The sequence below is a fragment of the Bufo bufo genome, chromosome 5 (genome assembly GCF_905171765.1).
Source record: "Bufo bufo chromosome 5, aBufBuf1.1, whole genome shotgun sequence".
Lineage (NCBI taxonomy): Eukaryota > Metazoa > Chordata > Amphibia > Anura > Bufonidae > Bufo > Bufo bufo.
The window spans coordinates 48,614,588-48,637,705 of record NC_053393.1 but is presented as its reverse complement, the minus strand read 5'-3'; the positions used below and the strand labels follow the sequence as shown (position 1 = coordinate 48,637,705).

The 23,118-nt window shown below is 43.1% G+C and overlaps 1 protein-coding gene across 14 annotated transcripts in view; it reads right to left on the bottom strand.

Moving 5' to 3' along the window:
* The window catches only part of RIMS2 (regulating synaptic membrane exocytosis 2), a 638,194-nt gene that overhangs the window by 72,590 nt on the left and 542,486 nt on the right, over nucleotides 1-23,118 (bottom strand). For 13 of the 14 annotated variants that reach the window (XM_040432551.1, XM_040432553.1, XM_040432561.1 and 10 more), the window contains 3 exons: nucleotides 22,529-22,635; nucleotides 10,033-10,205; nucleotides 2,347-2,588 (listed from right to left, as the gene is read on the bottom strand). In XM_040432551.1, the coding sequence (XP_040288485.1) occupies nucleotides 2,347-2,588; nucleotides 10,033-10,205; nucleotides 22,529-22,635 (522 nt within the window). Of the gene's footprint in view, nucleotides 1-2,346; nucleotides 2,589-8,032; nucleotides 8,318-10,032; nucleotides 10,206-22,528; nucleotides 22,636-23,118 lie in introns of all 14 variants that reach the window. The other variant, XM_040432565.1, reaches the window with a different exon arrangement.

Here is a 23,118-nt window from a genome sequence, read left to right as displayed (position 1 = left end):
GGGGGTGGCAGCAGGATGACACTGTGGGGACACCAGGACGGGGAGGTTAATGGTAAAATTGAGAAATCTAACGTGTCTGTGTTACAAAGTGTTTTTAAAGAAGAGTTACACTTTAAAGGCTATATTTGTTTGTCTTTCCAACCTGCTTCTTGTTTTTTTCATTTAAAAGGTTTACCTGGGAATTTGATATGGATGGTCTATACTCAGGATAGGTCATCAGTTTTAGATCAGTGGGGATCCGACTACTGACACCTCTGCTGAGCAGCTGTTTGAAGAGGCCACGGCGCTCACAAGAGCTCCGGTGATCACTGCGGTCTCTTTAGAGTTCACCAAGCCCAGCGCCGTACATTAGACAGCAGCGATGCTTGGTATTGCAGCTCATCTCCTTTCACTTGAATGGGACTGAACTACAACTAGGCCATGTGACTGATATACAGTGACATCACTGGCCTCCCAACAGTGAATCGGCAGGTGTCCCGGGAGAAGGACACCAGCCGATCTGACATTGATGACCTATCCTAAAGATAATCTTATACACCTTGCTGGTACTGTATTACACTGCACGAGAATATGCAATCTGCAGTCAGGCTATGTGTGAATGTGTTGTCTGTGCAATATTTATTTTGGGGCCTTTTTCCCAGGGCCCCACTTTGTCTAAAACCGACCCTGCGAACAGGTCACATGAATATGTAAATTCCGGAGAACCCTTTTAATTCTAAACAGTAATTTCGTATCACTAAAGAATTGTAGAATGAGATTAATTAGAACTGAGCAGTGTCAGTATTGTAAGTGCCACCTTAAAGGGTCACTGTGCTTTCCGAAAGCTTTTGATATACTATAGGGACATACGTACTGTATATAAAGTTTTGTTCAGTGGGGGTTGGAGCACTGAGACCCCCACCAATCTCTAGAACAAGAGGAGAACGTCTAAAATGCCGGTCTTAATAAATGACCCCCACACTGCCATAGGACTACAGCTGATCGCTAGGACACTCTGAGATCAGCTGATTGGCGGGGATTGTCCAAAAAGAACAACCCCCCCTTTTAGGAGTAATAGATGGTGGATACACTACTTGAATTGCAAAAAAAGTGCTCAATCAACATAACCTATACTGTCTTCTATGCAAACGCCACATATCATTAAGTGTTCACATTCATCAAAATGATCCCTTGACATTTCTTTTTTCATACAAGAGCACCTCAGAATAACCCGCAACAAGGGAATAACATTTGCATAAATACATTTTCAGGAATTCTAGACATAAAACACATTAAACAGGTTATGTCATGATTAAAGTAAAAAAAAAATGAAAATCAGACATCCTATAACACATGCCATTCTCTTTCTAACAAAGCTAGAACCAGCCCTGTACCTCACATGGCTCCAGAGATCTCCCCATTCATTGATCCAGTTGCTCTGACTGATTTATTTCAAGCTGGCAGCTCAGGGGGCATGCCCTTTCTCAGGGTGTCTATCCTTTCTGCTGCAGCTCCATCCCTGTAACTGTCACAGCTTCTAACAGTAGATTCAGCTGCTGCCATTTGAAAGATGGAACTGAGCATGCACGACCACCTCAGTGAGGTGGACAGAGAAATAGGGAAAAGAACAAACAGCAGATGGCGCTATACAGATACATTTTATTGAATAACTCAGTGGCTGTACTAAATTTTTAATTACATCCAAATACAAAAGTATTCAGGTCCAGGTGCTGGTTTGAAAAATGCAGAAAATATATTATGGGACAATCCTTTTATGAAATGCAAAACACTATAATATCATTTAAAGGGAACCTATCACAATGAAAATGCAATGTAAGCTTCTAGCAGCATGTTATAGAGCAGGAGGAGTTGAGCAGATTGATATATATTTCTATGGGTAAAGATTCAGTATAACTTGTATTTTTCAATTTAAATTTCTGCTCATTCTAGGCTTTGAAGTCCAGGAGGCGGTCCTATCAGTGATTGACAGCTCTCTCTGTATACACAGTAATAGAGGGAAGGTTGTCAATCACTGATAGGACCGTCTCCTGGACTTCACAGCCTAGAATGAGCAGTAATTTAAATGGAAAAATACAAGTTATACTGAATCTTTACCCACAAAACTATATATCAATCTGCTCAGCTCCTCCTGCTCTATAACATGTTGCCTTTAGATCAGACACAATGGTCAACATGACAGGTTCCCTTTAAGGCTGGAATCACACATGCAGTTTTTGATGATTTTTTTTGCGCCAAGACTTAACTCAGACATAAGTAACTGCTTTCATTTATTGGCTCAGAGCTGCAAAAATAACCCCCCTAAAAAACAATTTCTCTACCAAAACATGACCGAAAAGTAAGTCCTACCTGTTTGGCTGAGCTGTGAGGTACTTCGGCTTTTCCGTGAGAGGCCAACAATAGCCACCATTTTGGCGCCGATGCTGGATCTTCTCTTCTTATTGCCAGTACCCACTGTGCCCACTGCTGTGTCGGACTGGCTGCCGTCATTCTTCTCCAAGGTATACATGTCCCCTCCGATGCTGGTACTTTTAGTCATGTTCTTCCCCGAGGCGCCCATCTGTCTGCTTTGCATTTTGGATGTAAAAACACTGTCAGCCAATTGGCAGATAATGTTTGCACACAAAACAGGAGGGTGAAAAGACAGAAAAGCAAAGTTTTTAGTCGATAAAATACGTGAAGCTGAGGGAAAACAGACGTTATATGTGAAAATAAGAAAACACTGAAAAAAAATCACACAGGACGGACATGACATTGGAAATCTCATCACATGAGTTATTGACATCTTCTACTTCTTCTTCAGTCACCATGACAGTCTGACAGTCTTAGGCTATCTTCACATCTCCATTTTGAAATCCGGTAGCCTCTCCCAGCAGATGGATTCCACCATATCTGGCCTAGCCAAATACTGCCAATCGCCACCAGATCCCATTGACTATAATGGGATCCGGCAGAGTAAATACCACTGCATGCAGTGGTATTTGATCAAAATACATTTAGCCGGGAACCGACCAGATCCCCTTGGGATCCCATTGAAGTCAAAAGGGTCCGGCAGCGTAACGGCAGGATCCATCTGTGCCGGATATGGTGAAATCCAGTAGTCTGTTCATTTGTGGGAACGGAGATGTGAACCTGGCATGATGGATACTTGTGTTAAGTGCTGTAGCTGCCGCTCCTCTCTAGAGTAAGGAAACCATGAGGTAGGACATTGACTTCTATGACCTTGGGTATGTCTTGCCAGGAAAGTAGATCATCCTGCTCTGTTGACTCACCACAGTCAATAGACACTCACTATGGAGATCCTGAACACAAGCTTTTGCTGTACACTAGACATCTGCCTCTCATAGAGGTCAATGACCTCCTTAAAGGATGAAACAATGATGGATACCAGCCACTGCCAAGAAATAAGATGGAGTACAGGCTACAACCCTTAACACAGACTGAACACAGACTGAACACAAGTATGCAGATTAAAGACATACGTAGTACAGTCATGAGGAGCACATTTTGTACAAGTCAAATAACATTACTTCTAATGGAAGCCAACTAAATTGTTGCACAAGTACTGAGGTTGTGCTTAATTGTAGAGGGTGTAAAAGTTGCTGAGGTTTATCTACACTCTTCAGTCAGACATGGGACCATCTAGGTCTAAATTATATTAGAGCCTTCAAAAAATCCATTACACTCTATTACCAGGAAACTTGCAGAATTCTTAATTTAAATTTTTGGATGTCAATGGAGTATGTGACATGATGGAATTCAATACAGGACAATACCGAAAAAGATTTGAAGACCTTATATGAGTTTGGAATCAGAGTAGTGCTTCTCAGTTTCTAAGGGTCTAGAAATGTGAGACCATCTTTATTTGCAAGCTGGTAAAATGAAAGTGCCAAATATCCCGGTCTAAGAATACTAACATTTCATGATCTCCATATTTAATTGGTGGTACATGTAGCTCTAAAATGACCACATTGGTGAGGATTGCTCCATGAGTCCTACATCGTTACTAATGACCAGAAATCTGGTGCTCACCTTCAGTGAAGACCAGAATTCAATTCATCACCAAGAAAATCAGAGGTTGGGACTCCCTTCAATGTGGTATATTAGAGATGGCTACACACATGGACATGTTCTGAGGAGGAACAAGCAGACAGTGACTCTTTTTACGTGAATGGGTGTGTTGTGATTCAAGAAATTCCTAAGGTCATGGTGGAAATATTTGTGTTGTTTGGAGAAGAAAGAGAATGAAGTGGTCAGGAAAGTGGTAAAAATTACTTAGGAGAAAAAGATTGTCAAGTGCTGTACTGTGCTTCTTTTCAGCAGTTCTATAAGGTTGAATGGAGAGTCAAAGCAAACAAATGACCACCACTCTAGTCACTTGGGGGCTCAGAAGCCCTCATTCTTGTGATCATTGGGGGTCCCAGCAGTTGGACCTCCACTGATCAGATAATTATGAACTATTCTGTGGATAGGTGATGAGTTGTTATGGTAGGACAACCCCTTTAAGGTTGAGAGACTGGCACTGGAACAGTGGACATTTTCCAATCTGAGCTATATCTGTCCTGTGCTGCCTTTCCACTGTTGTGGCAACATGGCTGAGAGCATTGTGCCAAGGTCTCTGCATATGGATAAGTAAAAGCAGCATTAACAACCACCTCTATACTATTCATGGGTCTCAAAATAGCATGGAAAAGACGTTCAGGACTAACCTTCTAGCAGTTATTATGGCAGACATTGACATCATTAAAAAAGAGTTACTCGAGAATAATATACTGATGACCTATCTTCAGGATAGGTCATTAGTATCTGATCGTGGGGGTCCGACACCTGGGACCCCCACCGATTAGCTGTTTGAGAAGGCACCGGTGCTCGCAGATGCACCATGGCCTTCTCTCAGCTCACCAAGCACAGTGTCATACATTGTATAGCGGTTATGCTTGGTATCGCAGCCTAGGCTATGTGACGATGAACGTAGCAGCTAGGCTAAGCTGTGAGAAGGCTGTGGTGCTACGGCGAGGCCTTAGGTTGTGACTTTCTTAGACTCTGTGACATTTGCTCGTTGAGTATATCATCGGTGGCCTGATGTCAGAGGAGTTCATCTCATCTTCGGCAACTTTCTATTCATTGCTGCTATATTGCTAGAAATAGTGAACAATAGCAGCAGTTTCAGGACACGTATGATGTAAGCGAGCTATGTTTCCATGGAGACTCGGCTTCGGGGAACTGCACCGGTGTGCATCTGTCACTTCACATCGATGAAGGGGGCTATGCTTCTTAAATCATTATGACTACAATGCGCACGGCTTTACTGAGCCCTAATATACTCTCCCGATGTTAATTTACCTATGTCATACTGTAATAGCCTATTATTATTAGTGCTGTGCTATACAATGAGGCTCTGCAGCTAGATGACCAGCAGAAACATGCTGTATATAGAAACTAGTATGCGCATGATCAGACAAGTATGCCATTATTGTGAAATGTGAGCAATAGTAGGTTGGGGGGGGGGGGAGGTCTAAACTTTATTATTTTTGTTCTGTCTGCTTTCATTGGTTCTTCACGGACAGACTAGTAAAGGAAATTTGATGGACTGAATAAAGTAAGCGAGATAAGGCAATGAGATCCACCAGGGTCCACTAGGATGTGTTACTCAGTAGATGTGTCATTTCTGTAATTGAACTAAAAAAGAAACTAAAAAATGATATGTGAAGTTACCCAAAAGTTGATAAACTCAAGTACCAAGTGATCTACTTTCATATCATCTTCACATGGGACTGACCTCTGTTTGACCTTATGGACATTGCTAGGTTTTGTTATTGAGTTAGAAACCAGACCCAATTTTGGTAGGCTGCCCGACACTGTACAGCTCCTTAAGGGCTTCTTTAGCTGCATGCATATTACATCTAGGGTGGAGCAAATTCTAACGTTCTTTGTCCTCTGAACAGGAGAAGCCAGAGTGTGTACTGTATAGACAGTTTAAGAGACTTGGAGAACATAGAAATGACTTGTATAAGAGGACAATCAGGAGAAACGTGGAGATGATGGCCAGGAGGACACATCTGAGAACGATAGGAAAGTTAACTGGTTCCTGAAGTTATAGATTTTCTAGATCAGTGTTTCCCAACTCCAGTCCCCATGACCCTCCAGCATGTCATGTTTTCAAGATTTAGTTAGTATTGATCAGGTGATCTCGTCATTGTCAATGCATCAGGACTTACCATAAGTATTCATTTCGTGCGATATTCTCAAATCATGACCGGCAGGTGGGTCCTGAGGACTGGAGTTGAGAAACACTGTTCTAGATAATGTACAGCAGGTCAAATGTAATGACTTTGTATGAGTCCTACCTTCAAGTAATGGAGGTCTCCAGTCTTAAACTTTAAACATACTTATCTATGAATCTTGGTCGTACTGGCATATACAACAATATGTTTTGTCAGGTCAACAATGTTCTCATGTAAATCTCTAAAAGGGTGGGTTCACACTAGTGCTAGGGATTCCATTATGGAATGCCCAGACAGAATGCAAAACAGAAGCCTTTAAAAGGCATTCCGTTTGCTTTCCGTCCTAATAGAAGTCTATGGGAAAGCATAACGGATCCGTCTGGGTCCCGTTATGCAAGACGGAAAACAAAGTCCTGTCGACAGGACTTTGTTTTCCGTCTTGCATAACGGGAACCAGACGGATCCGATTTGATTCCCATAGACTTTAATTAGGACGGAGAGCCAACGGAATGCCTTTTAATGTCTATGATAACGGAAAGCCATAACGGAATCCCTAACGCTAGTGTGAACCCACCCTAAGCTGTGCCAAAGAAGTGGGTGGCCGTTCCAATTAAGTGATTTGTATATTGTCTTTGGATCTGATTTGTACAGCATTGTCTGTCTGCTGGATGGCCACCAGTTTCCCGTACTAGGATAGAGCAGATGAAAGTGGGACAGACAGAAGTAGTACCTTATTTACATGCATTGTAAAATCAGGGCGCTAAACTTAATTTTTCTGGCTCTGTCACAAAATGGGTCAGGACTTCTCAGGGGAATTATGCACATTCAGTAGAGAACTATTTCATGACAATATAATGAATAGTTCCATATCAGTTGTGACAAGAGAGGATTTTAACAAGTTGAGTATATAAGCATTGTTTGGTAGGCTCTACCTGATGGGGTAGCACTACGCTGGGTTACGTGATCTATGAGGTTTTAGTTAGAGTTCTTTGTTTTATAAATGTATGCTTATTTTTTGCATCTACACAGTATGACAGGTTGGGTCCCACCTTTGGAACCTCTAATTACTAGAAGAGCATTTCCTGGGACCCACATGTTGCAGTTTAGGGGAATTAGTGCCACAGATCCAAGAGGAAGATGAGAAGAACTGCAAAAATATCTGACAGGTTTGATCCCAGCTTTGGAACCCCCAATTACTGGGAGAGATCGTTCCTTTGTCCCACATGTTGCAGTTCAGGAAGATAGGTCAACAAATGCAAAAGTAAGATGAGGAGATCTGGAGCACCAGGCTCTGCATTCCTGGGACTTACAGGCGTGTACGGATACGATTCTATTGACATCATGTTTGGCGTTACGGCACTGGGTGTGGAGCCACTGTGCCAACCAACGGATTTGACATAGGATTAAACCTAAGGGAGTTATCCTGGCGGTTCCCTGATTTTTAACCTTTAACCCCCTATACAGGGACATGGACTTCACTGCAGGGAAAACACCAAGCCGCTACCTCTTGGAGCAGTCAAGCAGTCAAGAGACACAAGTGCAAAGGCCCAAAGGAACAGGCGAAACTCGTAGTCAGTAACAGACCAAGGTTAAAGCAGGCACCACAGAGTTTCTACATAGTAATCTCCGGAAAACTCCCATAGAAACATGGCTATCAGATTTAATTGTAATATCAGACAAAGTAGGATCAAAGGAAAGGAGAAGATGGGATCTTATTTTTACTTTTTGAGCATTATCTATAATACTATGGGAAGGATGGGGAAAAAAAAAAACTATCTAGGAGGGTTATATTGTGAGGATAAACATGTTACCTGATGTCATTCTCTGACAACCTCCTTGGCAGAACCTCTTCGTGATTTTCTTCAGGTTCATGCATTTCTCCATCTTTCTCAGCATGCAGGATCTCCTCCTCAATCGAGCCCTTACTTCCTCTCTTGAGTGAGTTGTCTCTGGCTCTTTGAGCCTCCTCCACTACTTTCTCACTATCCCTTTCCTCCCTGATGTCCTCCTCATCCTCCTCAGGGAAGCCCATGTGGTTCTCCCCATCCTGTCCTCCCTCTCTCCTATCGCTCCTGTCCCCTATTTCTTTCAATCTTCTAATGAACCCAAACGGACAGGAAAAGAAGCATGCAAGTAGAAAAGAAAAGATGAGGGTTAGAGCCAAGAAATAAAAAAGCAAGGCATGCAGGACACTAAAGTTAAGGCTCTGTTCACACTAGTGTCACATTTATAATGGAGCCCATCCAGTTATAATGGGGTCTGACAGGTTTCCATTGATGTTCCGATGCACTATTCCTGCTGTCAAAAACACTGGACCCGCTGAAGGAAACTGCATAATGCAGATGTGAACAGAGCCTTGATGAAGACATGCAAAATAAAATACACTTATAATGACTGGAAATATAAATAAATCAAAGAAAAGAATATGAGGACTTCAGAAAATCTCATCTCTACCGTCAATCAAAATGTACATAGCGTAAACATAGGCAATCTAAAATGTGCCAAATGTCCTGGCTCTCGCTGTATGATATCTATGATGCATCTTGCTAGACATGATAGACACTTCTGTCCGACTTTACACCACTTGGTTGGCTAAGGCTACTTTCACACTTGCGTTCAGAACGGATCCGTCTGCATTATAGCTTAGAAAAAATTCTAAGTGTGAAAGTAGTTCAGACGGATCCGTCCAGACTTTACATTGAAAGTCAATGGGGGACGGATCCGTTTGAAGATTGAGCCATATTGTGTCATCTTCAAACGGATCCGTCCCCGTTGACTTACATTGTAAGTCTGGACGGATCCGTTTGCCTCCGCACGGCCAGGCGGACACCCGAACGCTGCAAGCTGCGTTCAGGTGTCCGCTTGCTGAGTGGAGCGGAGGCTGAACGCCGCTAGACTGATGCATTCTGAGCGGATCCGCGTCCACTCAGAATGCATTGGGGCTGGACGGATGCGTTCGGGGCCGCTTGTGAGAGCCTTCAAACGGAGCTCACAAGCGGAGCCCCAACGCTAGTGTGAAAGTAGCCTCTGCAGAAAACATTTGGTGCACATTCCACCTTTTTAAGCCAAGCTCCATCATGCCAAATCCCTCCCTTCTCCCTCTAAGTCATGCCCCCTTGTCTAATGAGGCACAAAACATGTACAAAACACATAATAAATAAGGTGCAAGACACGTGCACCAGTTTTTTGCCACAAATTGTGCCAGGATCCTGGAGCGTTTGGCTTAAAGGGGTTCTCCGGGAATTAAGAAAATTAAAATCCGTAAATATTACTTTATTATAAATATATTCCCAAATACCTTTCATTAGGTATAATGGCTCATTTTGTCTGGGGAGCAATGATTAGGAGAAACAAAATGGCCGCTGTCCTATTAGTATACACAAAACCTGTCCTGATCACACAGGAGAACAAGTTACTTTACAACAACTGAGGTAAAGAGCTGCCTCATCCTCCTCTCTGCTAGTCAGGGATTATGATCCTGAATACAGTTTAATGATATTTAGCTGAATCTTTGTGGGAATGGAGTTCATGAGGAGACATGAAGTACAGAGAGGATGGACAGGACAGGCTGTGGTAATGGAGACTGTAAACAAGTGCTGCTGCTCATTAGCCACATCTGCTCATGAGCTCAATTCCAACAGAGATTCAGCTAAAGATCTTATCATCTGTATTCAGGTTTGGTGTGATTTGAATCCCTGTGTCATGCTCCGCCCCTTTAGGTACTGTGTAAGGCATGTCAGAGTGTCACAAGTTTGTCTGCAGTGTTCCTTTGACTTTACGCTCCTTCCCTGTGCATTATAACACTGCTCACCTTATTTTGGTGTTCCCTCGCGGCCTTTCCGATTGCACAGACATGTAGCTGGTACTGCTAAATCGGGAGGCACTGCTTGTCCTGGACACAGCAGACACGTCACTCACATCGCTGTCTGACGACTTGTTGGAGACATTGTCCGAACCTCTCTGTGGATCCCGGCCTGACCGATACTGAAACACAAATAACATACCCCACTCAGCGCTTCTGAGGACACAGATACCTGCTGCTCGTGGAGCTGTAAAAGTGGAAGACCTACCTAGATGTCATTATCGATGTGCAATGATATATATACATCAATGTCGATTTTGGAAGTTTTCATTGTTAAAGGAGTTACAAAAGGATTGCAAAAAGGGGTATCTTTTTATTATCCGTAAAAACAGCACCACTCTCATCTACAGGCTAGGCTTGGTATTACAGCGCAGTCCTTTTCATTACAATGGAGCTGAGCTGCAGTCCCAGCCCAATGATAAGAATGGCGCTGTTCATAGAAATAAAGAAGACACTTTTTTCATATCTCAGAAATCCCTTCATCATAATTTACCACTGAATATAATGACTGAAATAATCAGGAGACAATTAAAGGGCATCTGTCAGCAGTTTTGTACCTATGACACTGGCTGACCTGTTCCATGTGCACTTGGCAGCTGAAGACATCTGTGTTGGTCCCATGTTCATATGTGTCCACATTACTGAGAAAAATTCTGTTGTAATATATGCAAATGAGCCTCCAGGAGCAACGGGGGCGTTGCTGTTACACTTAAAGGCTCTGCTCTCTCTGCAACTGCCGCGCCTTCTGCACTTTGATTGCCACGGCCAGGCAGTGTAAATGTCATCACTCCTTCCTGGCCCTGTCAATCAAAGTGCAGAGGGTTCGGCAGTTGCAGAGACAGCTGAGCCTCTAGGTGTAATGGCAACGCCCCTGTTGCTCCTAGAGGCTCATTTGCATATAGTAAAACATCATTTTCTCAGCAATGCGGGCACATATGAACATGGGACCAACACAGATGCCTTCAGCTGCCAAGTGCACATGTAACAGGTCAGCCGGTGTCATAGGTACAAAACTGCTGACAGATGCCCTTTAAGGCTAGAATTATTTTCCCAAGGACTAGTCTTTTTTTTATCTTAGATTTTTGTTGGCAGCCATCTTGCCTTAGCTGTTGTTAACAACATTTAGAGATATGTTTTATAGCAGCCACATGGACCATAGGAAACAGACAGGAGAAGAGTGTTGTGGGCATGCTTTGTGACCTCTACTGAGGTCATTGTGCAGGGAGGGGAGGAGGGGAACTGTGACCATCACCTATTAAGTCACTGTAATTTTGCCTGTAATGATAATGAGATGACTGCCCAGAAGCAATCTCAAGCCTGATATAAGGCTTAGTGGTCAGTGTGAAACCGCAAGATTCCATGGTTATTTTAACCCCTTAGTGACCATGCAATTTTTTTTAGTTTTTTCATCAATGTACCTGAATAGTTTTTAATGCACCATTTTGAGTACATATAATCATTGATTAAAGCTTGCTGTCTAGCCTGAACCCCCTTTGTTTACGTCAGTAAAAAGACGTATTTGTGGTCACGGAAAATAAAATAAAAAAATTACAAAAAGTTCTTAAAATATGTTTACCAAAAAAAACTTAACCTAAACAATAAGTCCCCTTCTGATGATACATCCCTTTAAGTAAGTTTGGGCTGGATGCTGAGCAGAGTAGTCACAATCAGGAACATAAGGCTAGAAAATCTCAGTCCATGTATTTTTTCCTAGGGTCTTTCCTCTGAGCCATCTCTAAGGTACCACATATTGTGCCAAAGTAGGCTCAATATACAGTTGCAAGAAAAAGTATGTGAACTCTTTTGGAATGATATGGATTTCTGCACAAATTGGTCATAAATGTGATCTGATCTTCATCCAAGTCACAACAATAGACAATCACAGTCTGCTTAAACTAATAACAATGAACATCAGATCCTTGGACCTTCTAATACCCCGCACTGGAAGGTGTCATCATTTTTAATTTTGCTACACCCAAACTGCAATATGGAAGGCTTCTACTTATTTTTATTTTAAGTAACTGGCTGAGTGATAGAAAACAGAGGGTGGTTATTAACGGTACACACTCAGATTGGGTCACTGTCACTAGTGGGGTACCTCAGGGGTCAGTATTGGGCCCTATTCTCTTCAATATATTTATTAATGATCTTGTAGAAGGCTTGCATAGTAAAATGTCAATTTTCACAGATGACACTAAACTGTGTAAAGTAATTAACACTGAAGAGGACAGTATACTGCTACAGAGGACAGTATACTGTATATATACTACAGAGGACAGTATACTGCTACAGAGGGATCTGGATAGATTGGAGGCTTGGGCAGATAAGGTTTAACACTGACAAATGTAAAGTTATGCACATGGGAAGGAATAATGCAAGTCACCCGTACATACTAAATGGTAAAACACTCGGTAACACTGACATGGAAAAGGATCTAGGAATTTTTATAAACAGCAAACTAAGCTGTAGAAACCAGTGTCAGGCAGCTGCTGCCAAGGCCAATAAGATAATGGGTTGCATCAGAAGGGGCATAGATGCCCGTGAAAGGAACATAGTCCTACCACTTTACAAATCATTAGTCTTGAGACATGGGTGTTAAAAGGGGAAGGGACTGCATCAACAAGCCACACTGCATTGCCCAGGGTATTTAGGTATACATCTATGACAGCAACCTGAATCTTCACCCTAGATGAAGGAAACCATATCTATGGATATGTAAAGCACATAAAAAACTCTAGAAATGAAAGAAACTATTGAGGGCCTATTAAAGACACATTAAATTCCCATTAAAAGGAGTCTATCAGGAGAGCATTCCTTTTGTTCCATAGGTGGAGGTTCAGTGCCACAGTAAACGAAGTTGGAAGCGATATGCAAATGAAGGTGCAAGTGCCCAGTGGGTGGCCATGGGTGTGGCAAGTGCCAGGGTTGTCCTCACTAAACCAAGCCCTGCGCCTCCCTCTAGAACTTGATTTTACTGAAGGGCTGTGTGATCTAGGGAGCTGAAGATGTCAATCATGAGATGCTGTTTCTGCTATGACTACTTACAACATCCCTGCATATAGTGACCATGTTAGATGATGTCTGCCGACCCTTTCTCTAAGTAGCATAAGGTAGAGGGAGAGAAGCTGAGCTCTGTGATATACAGGTTTATATGACAGGACTCTTAGGAGAGACATTAAGAGTCCTGATTACCCCGCCCACACAGGATGATTGACAGTTCTTTCTGTTATCAGTCATCCTGTGTGGGCGGGGTATGCAGGACTCTCACTGTCTCTCCTGAGAGTCCTGTCAGGAGTCAACTACGAGACATAGAAACATATATATCACAGAGCTCAGCTTCTCTCCCACCTGACAGGTTCTCTTTAAAGACCGTAGACGGTTATCTCTTACTTTCTAAGACAATACAATGTGGTGCCCGGCACAACATATAACTTTCCTCGATGAGGCTCTCAGCATATACTATAGTTATGTAAAATGTTCTTCCTGCAGTCTAGAAGGTGATTTTCGGCGTTGCCACTCCGAACTGAAGTTAGAGTAATTAAGGGCTAGGAAATTATACATTTTAGAGATGTAAATGTGCGTGGAAGAACATCCTGTACCTATTAGCATATCATCTACTAATTGCTAAGTAAATGGATTAGAACATTTTGATACATCTTACCCATTTACATAATTTGTTTCTGGAGTTTATATCTATATGCTTTATGTATATTGCAACATTTATAATCCAATTATAATCAATCATTCAATCAAAGGCAAATCTGGTCCAGTTTAGGCTCTGTTCCTACTTGAATTAGTGGGGTCCATTGTGCGTTCCAGAAAGGACTTACCATAAGTGTCTGCAGCACTATTCTTGCCGACAGCAATGCTGGAACCCTGACTGACCCCCTTCTTCCCCCACTCGGCCCCTCTGACATGAGCATGGGAGCATTTTATGATCCGATGCTCTCCTTTGCCCTGTGTGATAAATGGATTTTTTCTGTACATTTTTCACTGCTACACAGAGGCACTGATGGGCGGGCTTTACGCTGCCCTAGTCGTTTTACAGGCTAGGGCAGCGGTAAAGCCCGCCCATTAGCGCCAGTGACATCACCAGACTCACTGTTAGGCGGCAGCCTTCACTTAGCTTACCCATGGAGAGCCCGGTACATCACCGGATCTCCAGAAACAGCCCTTGCCGTGCGTGATTCAGCACAGGGCAAAGGGAGAGCATTGGAGCATGAACGGCTCCGATGCTCTCATCAGAGGGGCTGAGTGGAGGAAGAAGGGGATATGTCCGGATCAGCTCTGAACCCGTGCAAGTCCTTTAAAAGGGCAACTGTTAGCAGATTTGCAACTATGACCAGTTTTATGTGCACTTGGCAGGATAAGGCATCTATGTTGGTCCCATGTTCATATGTGCCCGCATTGCTGAGAAAAATAACGTTTTGCAAACGAGCCTCTAGGAGCAACGGGAGCGTTGCCGTTTCACCTAGAGGCTCAGCTCTCTCTGCAACTGCCGCACCCGCTCCACTTTCATTGACAGTGCCAGGCAGGTGTGATGATGTCTTCACTGCCTGGCCCTGCCAAAGTGCCCATATAAGTTCATTGTTTGTCAGCAGCACATCCCTGTTTACACCAGGCAAGGTGCTGCCGGGGAATTATCATTTTAGGTGCTGCATGAAAGATACTGCATGAAAGATGCTGCCGGGGAGGTGCAGGGGGAGGATGAGAGTGGTGATTGTGGCCTAGATGATGGTAGTAATACTCAGCAGTCCACAGTGGCAATCTAACCTCTGGCTCTCCCTGGGACCTTGCAGTGACTGGAGGGCACACCCTGTCTTCCCTCCGGGTATTGGCCTGGTTGTAGTTGGGGTGCCCTTCATTTTAGGTATTTATCAGGGTGCAGCAGCCAATGTATGGTGAAGTCAATAACCAGGCCAGTTGGTATCAATAAATAAGTCGCTCTCTATTAAAGTGCACAATAGGGGTTGTAGTACATCCAGCAATAACCAGATACAGTTCCAAGGCATATGATACAGTGCTGTTCCCAGTGACAATGTATGGACAGCATAAATAATGGGGGCTGTAGTACTGCTACCCTTTGTCTTTCTAAATCTCTCAACAGACCTATAGGCCGGCAATGAGGTTCTTGGAAAATGTTCTGCAATTCCCGGGCTGAAGGGTGCAGATATAATATATAGCTGGCCAGACGGTGTGCTGGCAATGTTCCCACTCACAGCAGTAAGCTCTTTCGGACATAAATTTGCACAATACCTTGCTGTCTGACCTTGTAGATTCTGGACTCTCTAACTCTACTCTCTCTGGAGTACTTTAATGCATCAATTGTCTTTTAGCTGTAGAAGTCTCAGAGACACTGTTTGGCTGCACAGCGTTCTCAGACACATCTATCCTCTTCCATGGCTACTGCTAACAACAGACTCCGCTGGGGGCGGACCCGGGGTCCATCTCCCTAGAACCCCAACCTATAAACACAGGTTTAACCCTTACTTGTCCATACAATGCCATTTGGTACACAAATAAAATAAATCGCAACATTTCACTTAACAATACAGGGAGTGCAGAATTATTAGGCAAGTTGTATTTTTGAGGATTAATTTTATTATTGTACAACAACCATGTTCTCAATGAACCCAAAAAACTCATTAATATCAAAGCTGAATATTTTTGGAAGTAGCTTTTAGTTTGTTTTTAGTTTTAGCTATTTTAGGGGGATATCTGTGTGTGCAGGTGACTATTACTGTGCATAATTATTAGGCAACTTAACAAAAAACAAATATATACCCATTTCAATTATTTCTTTTTACCAGTGAAACCAATATAACATCTCAACATTCACAAATATACATTTCTGACATTCAAAAACAAAACAAAAACAAATCAGTGACCAATATAGCCACCTTTCTTTGCAAGGACACTCAAAAGCCTGCCATCCATGGATTCTGTCAGTGTTTTGATCTGTTCACCATCAACATTGCGTGCAGCAGCAACCACAGCCTCCCAGACACTGTTCAGAGAGGTGTACTGTTTTCCCTCCTTGTAAATCTCACATTTGATGATGGACCACAGGTTCTCAATGGGGTTCAGATCAGGTGAACAAGGAGGCCATGCCATTAGATTTTCTTCTTTTATACCCTTTCTTGCCAGCCACGCTGTGGAGTACTTGGACGCGTGTGATGGAGCATTGTCCTGAATGAAAATCATGTTTTTCTTGAAGGATGCAGACTTCTTCCTGTACCACTGCTTGAAGAAGGTGTCTTCCAGAAACTGGCAGAAGGACTGGGAGTTGAGCTTGACTCCATCCTCAACCCGAAAAGGCCCCACAAGCTCATCTTTGATGATACCAGCCCAAACCAGTACTCCACCTCCACCTTGCTGGCGTCTGAGTCGGACTGGAGCTCTCTGCCCTTTACCAATCCAGCCACGGGCCCATCCACCTGGCCCATCAAGACTCACTCTCATCTCATCAGTCCATTAAACCTTAGAAAAATCAGTCTTGAGATATTTCTTGGCCCAGTCTTGACGTTTCAGCTTGTGTGTCTTGTTCAGTGGTGGTCGTCTTTCAGCCTTTCTTACCTTGGCCATGTCTGAGTATTGCACACCTTGTGCTTTTGGGCACTCCAGTGATGTTGCAGCTCTGAAATATGGCCAAACTGGTGGCAAGTGGCATCTTGGCAGCTGCACGCTTGACTTTTCTCAGTTCATGGGCAGTTATTTTGCGCCTTGGTTTTTCCACACGCTTCTTGCGACCCTGTTGACTATTTTGAATGAAACGCTTGATTGTTCGATGATCACGCTTCAGAAGCTTTGCAATTTTAAGAGTGCTGCATCCCTCTGCAAGTTATCTCACTATTTTTGACATTTCTGAGCCTCTCAAGTCCTTCTTTTGACCCATTTTGCCAAAGGAAAGGAAGTTGCCTAATAATTATGCACACCTAATATAGAGTGTTGATGTCATTAGACCACACCCCTTCTCATTACAGAGATGCACATCACCTAATATGCTTAATTGGTAGTAGGCTTTCGAGCCTATACAGCTTGGAGTAAGACAACATGCATAAAGAGGATGATGTGGTCAAAATACTCATTTGCCTAATAATTCTGCACGCAGTGTATAGCATCACATCAGTTAACCCTTTGCAGTGACAATCACTCGAGGAATAAGCGTTTGCTGTTCATCGTGCGAGCGGCTGCACTTTTACACTTGGCAATTATCAGGAATGATTGTTCATTCCTGATAATTGAGCCGATCTTTAGCCGTGTAAAGGGGCCCTAACACAGTAAAAGACAGTGTATAGGGAGGTTAAATGAGGTAAAATTGATCTGATCTGAATAATAATCTGCAATTACCGCTGAACCAGTGGAATATATATTTATGCTGGAGACGTGCAGCTGGCATCCTGCAGAACAGTGCCCAGCAAGCCTGGTAACAGATTGCATTGTGTGCCTTACTTCAAGGATATGAAAGAATATGCACAGTCTTGGAGCACGTAGACAATACTAATTGAAATGCTCAGTAGATTTTTCTAAAATGCGGATTATCTAAACTCACAAGAGGGACTGCTTTCTGGACCATCAGTCTAGACACAAGAAGGCTACAAAGATAGATAAAATCCTTCAGAAAAGAACAGGCACATTACTGTAATTCAGGAATATCTCACTATTAATTTATTTTATTGTGGCAATGAGTCCAAAATTAAGAAAGTGAAGCAACTTTGCAAATGATCGTGATTACAAATAACCTACTTCTTAAAACTCCTATATTTCTCCATGGGCACAAACAAACCCAGATTAGTCTGATTCTGCAATTATTACCTCGGACCCCTACCTCTTCATACTATACATTCAGTAGATCAACAGAGAAACAGATCAGACTACACAGTGTTTATTTGTAGTCTGTAACCATGGAAACACATGTGTCTGCATAGGGGATGTAGACACTTAATAATTGTAAGATATTTAGAATCAAGTCTATTGAAAAGTTTTTGGAAAACTCAGCGGCTCAACCTCTCACCGTATGGAAAAGGTGCTTACCTACAAGGCCCACCCTAAGGACCAAAGTGAAAACCTAGATAGCAAAAACACAGAAGGGGCACACTCAAATGGGCGCACTTGAAAGAACAAAGATGCACAATTTATTTAAACCTAAAAACATATACTCCCCTAAAAATAGATATACAGTACAGACCAAAAGTTTGGACACACCATCTCATTCAAAGAGTTTTCTTTATTTTCATGACTATGAAGGCATCAAAACTATGAATGAACACATGTGGAATTATATACATAACAAACAAGTGTGAAACAACTGAAAATATGTCATATTCTAGGTTCTTTAAAGTAGCCACCTTTTGCTTTGATTACTGCTTTGCGCACTCTTGGCATTCTCTTGATGAGCTTCAAGAGGTAGTCCCCTGAAATGGTCTTCCAACAGTCTTGAAGGAGTTCCCAGAGATGCTTAGCACTTGTTGGCCCTTTTGCCTTCACTCTGCGGTCCAGCTCACGCCAAACCATCTCGATTGGGTTCAGATTCGGTGACTGTGGAGGCCAGGTCATCTGACGCAGCACACCATCACTCTCCTTCATGGTCAAATAGCCCTTACTTTCAAAGTTTTCCCAATTTTTCGGCTGACTGACTGACCTTCATTTCTTAAAGTAATGATGGCCACTTGTTTTTCTTTACTTAGCTGCTTTTTTCTTGCCATAATACCAATTCTAACAGTCTATTCAGTAGGACTATCAGCTGTGTATCCACCTGACTTCTCCTCAATGCAACTGATGGTCCCAACCCCATTTATAAGGCAAGAAATCCTACTTATTAAACCTGACAGGGCACACCTGTGAAGTGAAAACCATTTCAGAGGACTACCTCTTGAAGCTCATCAAGAGAATGCCAAGAGTGTGCAAAGCAGTAATCAAAGCAAAAGGTGACTACTTTGAAGAACCTAGAATATGACATATTTTCAGTTGTTTCACACTTGTTTGTTATGTATATAATTCCACATGTGTTAATTCATAGTTTTGATGCCTTCAGTGTAAAACTACAATGTTCATAGTCATGAAAATAAAGAAAACTCTTTGAATGAGAAGGTGTGTCCAAACTTTTGGTCTGTACTGTACATAGAATGCAGGCTCTATATGGATATAAGACCTCTATGCAGATAGAAATGAGTCCCGTATATCAATGCACCAGTCCCAGGGTGATTCCTATAGCATGTATGCCAGCTGTATATAGTTGAAATGATGCGGCAATATTCACAGTTGGTAACACAGCATCACTTCCAAAAGTCACCTGGTAAGTTCACAATGCCATAATGGGTGCTCCCCAGGAGCTGGGTCTTACCCGTCTTCACTGCCTCTTTGCAGCGCTGATTCCAGGCGGCCGCACACCAGAGGTGTACCTCTTCCTCAGTGGCCAACTGAGTGAGCGTATCCTCACTCTTATATATGGGACAACTACTCCCATAATACTCCCCTCGGAACAATCGTATCATATTCAAAGATCCTTCGTGATTCCTGTCTAGACATATGCGCTATATGGTTCCCCCCTCTCCAAGGCTTTTTAACCTTCTCAATCGCTGTCAATCTTAAACCGGTGGGGTCACAATTATGTATCAACTTAAAATGTCTCGATAATGAATGTGTGTCCAGCCCCTTCTTGATGTTTGAGATGTGCTCCGCTACCCTCTTTTTGAGGGTTCTTTTAGTTCTCCCTATATACTGCTTTCTGCAGCTGCATTCCAGCAAGAAGATAACATCCGTGGAATCACATGTCAAACATTCTTGCATATCCAGACTAAAGGAGTTGACCGTTGACTCCACTTAATGGTTTTCTTCGAGAAAGTAGTGATTCTACAATTGGCACATCTGCCACATCTAAAAAAAACATTAACCGACAACCAGTTTTCTTTACTCTGAGAATCCATTTTTCTTTTCACAGTTGGGGCTACTTTTCCCGCCAAGTTTCCTGCTCTTGTATACGTGATATTTGGGTGTCTCACTCAAAAGGGGACCTATAAGTTTGTCATCTAGTAGGTGACCCCAATGCCTCCGTATAATTCTTTCCATTGTCCTGTATTGGGAGTTAAATGGAAGGACAATTCTCAAGGTTTCATCCTGTTGTTGGGGGGTACTACACAGAGAAAAAAATCCTTCCTTTCCTTTTTTTTGACCTTTTCTAATGAACTATTACCTGCACTGGATAATCCCTTTCTAATAGTTATTGTCTCAAACAAGCAGCTTCATCCTCAAATGTGCTCTCTTCAGTACAATTCCGTTTCAATCTCCGAAATTGACTGGTGTCCGGATCCTGAGCAAGTGGTCGCCTATTTGTGATGTCATCTCAGCTTTACCCGGTGTCCCAAGCAACCAGGTCACGTGGGACGCCACGCTGAGGTCTAGCACACCACGTGGGACGCCGCTGGTGTGCGGCCGCCTGGAATCAGGGCTCCAAAGAGGCAGTGAAGACGGGTAAGACCCAGCTCCTGGGGAGCACCCATTATGGCATTGTGAACTTACCAGGTGACTTTTGGAAGTGATGCTGTGTTACCAACTGTGAATATTGCTGCATATACGAATTGGACTTTAACTGGGAACGACCAGAAGTCATTTGAGATTGGCATCAAGCGCTATACAGCCTTCACCATTACATCTGTACACGTGTTGTATTTCTATTTGATATATATCTGGCTGCGGTATACTGACGCACGTGCTACATTCCCAGTGCTATATAGCCGGCATATAAGGACCATCTCTCCTATTCATCAGCACGGGCCTCATTTCAACTATATACAGCTGGCATACATGCTATAGGAATCACCCTGGGACTGGCGCATTGATGTACGGGACTCATTCCTATCTGCATAGAGGTCTTATATCCATATAGAGCCTGCATTCTATGTATATCTATTTTTAGGGGAGTATATGTTTTTAGGTTTAAATAAATTGTGCATCTTTGTTCTTTCAAGTGCGCCCATTTGAGTGTGCCCCTTCTTTGTTTTTGCTATCTATTGAAAAGTTACTTCAGTTTTCGTTTTAGATGCAATGGAGGCGACAAGGATAGATACAGTCCTTCAGAAAAGAATAGGTAGATTTACTGTAATTGAGTCCTAAATGAAATAAATGAAGCAACTTTGCAAATGGTCTTGATTACAAACATCATGCTATGGGCAGCACGGTGGCTCAGTGGTTAGCACTGGTGCCTTGCAGCGCTGGAGTCCTAGGTTTGAATCCAACCAAGGACAACATCTGCATGGAGTTTGTATGTTCTCCCCGTGTTTTTGTGGATTTCCTCCAGGTTCTTCGGTTTCCTGCCACACAAGACATACTGATAGGGACCTTAGATTGTGAGCCGCATTGGGGACAGCGCGATGCTAATGTCAGCGCTATATAAGTGAGTATAATAAAATAATAATTGCTATATGTCTCCCAGATTAGTCTGATGTTGTAATTATTACCTGGGATCCCTACCTCTTCACACCATACATTCAGTAGATCAACAAAGAGTAAGATCAGACTACACAGTGTTTATTTGTAGTCTGTAACCATGGAGACCCATATGTCTGCATAGGGGATGTAGACAACTGTAAGATGGTCTATTGAAAAGTCACTTCAGTTTTTGTGTAATGGAGGCTACAAGGATAGATACAATCCTTCAGAAAAGAAAAGTATTTATTTGTAGTCTGTAACCATGGAAACCCATATGCCTGTATACGGGAAGTAGCACTCAACTGTAAGAAATAAAAAATGGTTTTGGGCATACCCTTTAAAACAAAACATTTTGCAGAGGTTTATTTGCCAACCAGGGTGTGACCAGGTGCCTGGTTAGGGGCTCATGCACACGGCTGTTGTCCGGCCATGGCCGTATTGCGGCCCGCATACTTGAATGGGTCTGCAATCTGGGAGATGCAGTGCGGAATGGAGGCACGGATCGGAAGCCCACGGAAGCACTGTTCTATTTTTTTTTACAGTGCGAACGGATCACGGACCCATTCAAGTTAAATCGGTCTCGATCCGTCCCGGATGTTGCCCCTGCATTGGGGACCACAAATTGCGGTCCCCAATGAACGGAACGGCCGTTTGCATGAGCCCTAACTCTGTATAAAATATATTCTTCTAAATAGCTTTGCTAATTCCCATGGTGCATGTGGACTGCCATGTGAGCCGGGACCGCGGGAGTACGCATCGGTCGGTGCTTGTTCCTATAGTGTACAAACACGTTCACAGCCGCCGGATTGCTGGGTGGTCGTAACCATAGAAACAGAGTATAATGTGATGGAAAAATGAATCCAACCAGCAAAGGAGGCAATATGGACAATAACAGTAGATTAGTAAGTGCCTTGTATTAACTTTCTCTATGTGATTAATGTCACTTGCTGAAGTCAGACAAACCCTTCCTGGAAGCGCCTTCAACAAATGAGTGACAATATAAGAAACTCCTCTTTACCTTGGAATGATAATCTTTCTCCAGCCTGGAGTCTGACCCCGCCACCTGCTTGAACTTGTTCATCTTCATTTTCATCTGTCGATTTCTCTCCTCTACATCCATTGAACCTGTCAAAAGCAGAGAGAAGTGATCACTACCAAGCTATAGGCTATTAGATCTTCAGACATAAAACAACTTTTACAAACCACAAGAGGCCAGAATCATCACACACCACCTGTAATGGTGCAGGCATGTCCGCCCCAGGTCAAACTGGACAACTTGAGGTAGTCGTTATCATTATAAGGCCTCTTGCACACGAATGTGTGCGCCCCGTGGTCGTGCGGGCCGCAATGCACGAACACAGTCCGTGAGGCAGCCGCAGCGGATAGCGGACCCATTCACTTTAATGGGTCCGCGATCCGGCCGTTCCGCAAAAAGACAGGACATGTTCTATCTTTTTGCGGAACGGAAGTACGGGACGAAACCCCGTAGTGTTCCGTTCCGTGCTTCCGTTCCGCATCATTCCGTATCTCCGGATTTGCGGACCCATTCAAGTGAATGGGTCCACATCCGTGATGTGGAATGCCCAGGGAACGGCACCCGTGTATTGC